This window comes from Myotis brandtii, unplaced genomic scaffold (assembly GCF_000412655.1).
Source record: "Myotis brandtii unplaced genomic scaffold, ASM41265v1 scaffold50, whole genome shotgun sequence".
Lineage (NCBI taxonomy): Eukaryota > Metazoa > Chordata > Mammalia > Chiroptera > Vespertilionidae > Myotis > Myotis brandtii.
This window is the reverse complement of record NW_005369061.1, coordinates 1,618,881-1,620,058: the sequence shown is the minus strand read 5'-3', so window position 1 is coordinate 1,620,058 and position 1,178 is coordinate 1,618,881. Positions and strand designations below refer to the sequence as shown.

General features: G+C 53.2%; 1 protein-coding gene across 3 annotated transcripts in view; it reads right to left on the bottom strand.

Moving 5' to 3' along the window:
• PIGS (phosphatidylinositol glycan anchor biosynthesis, class S) overlaps positions 1–1,178 on the bottom strand; it is an 11,575-nt gene that overhangs the window by 10,119 nt on the left and 278 nt on the right. For all 3 annotated transcript variants that reach the window (XM_014548265.1, XM_005876899.2, XM_005876898.2), the window contains exons 2-3: positions 894–1,033; positions 703–814 (exon numbers count right to left, since the gene is read on the bottom strand). In XM_014548265.1, the coding sequence (XP_014403751.1) occupies positions 703–814; positions 894–1,033 (252 nt within the window). The remainder of the gene's footprint in view (positions 1–702; positions 815–893; positions 1,034–1,178) is intronic.

The window sequence follows — 1,178 nt, the reverse complement described above, 5'->3', positions numbered from 1 at the left end:
TGTATGGAACTGGAGAGCATTATGCTAAGCGAAATAAGCCAGTCAGAGAAAGATAAATATCACATGATCACACTCATATGTGGGATATAATGATCAACATAATTTGATGAACAAGAATACATCCAGAGACAAATGGCAGGGAAGGGGGGGGGTGGTTAGAGAGCAACCAAAGGACTTGTAGGCATGCATATTAGCATAACCAATGGACACAGACACTGGGACTGGTGGGGACTTGCCCGGGGCGGGAATGGCTGTGGGTTTGGCGGGTGAGGGGGTCAAGCAGTAAAAAGGAGACATATGTAAAACAATAAATAAATAAATAAATAAATAAATAAATTTTTTTAAAGTTAAGTGCCTAACACTCAGTGAAGCGTTTAAGGTTAAACTGAACAAAGTCTGTATACAAGTCCAACTTGATTCCAAATCCTGCGTTCTTTCCACTACATACCATTTCCTCCCCTGCCCTCTAATGAGCATCAACTACTTCTGATCAGGTAGCATACTGTTTTGTGAATGAAATTGTCACCTTGATGTTGAACACTGAACTTAAAGTTGCTTTCCTTCTAACCAAACACACCATTCATTCACAGAGGCCTCCTCACAAGGGTTTAACTACCTTTACGGGACACCCACACCCCTACCAGATGCACATCTGGGCTGAGCTCGGACCGGAAGGGCAGCCCCGAACCCCCAGAAACTCACATTTCAGAGGGATCTCTCGCTCATGCACCACGGTGAAGGGCAGCTTCTCTTGATCGTCCAGCGGCACCGACTCCCGGGTAAACACGACACTGACAGGCACCATGAGCCGGAGCTGCGGGAAGGCGCATCAGGGCCATCCCCCGAGTCTGACCCTGGCCGGGGGGCTGTCCCCTCCCCCTTCCAGGTCTCACCTGCAGGGCATTCAGCCCACTGATCTCGGAGTAAGGCAACGACGCCCGGTAGGTCTCCGTGGTCTTCCACCAGAGCGGCAGCCCCAGCACGATGGCCACCGCCGCAAAGAAGAGGGCGGCGCGCTTACCTCGGACCACCTCTGGAGACAAGGAGGGACGGAGGGACGGACTGAGACGCCAGAGGTGGGCGCAGGTGCCAGCCCCTCCCTGACGCGGAGCCCGGCCACCCGTAGGCAGAGGCTCTCGGCCCTCGTTCCGAGGGATCCCCGTGCGACGCGCCGGGGC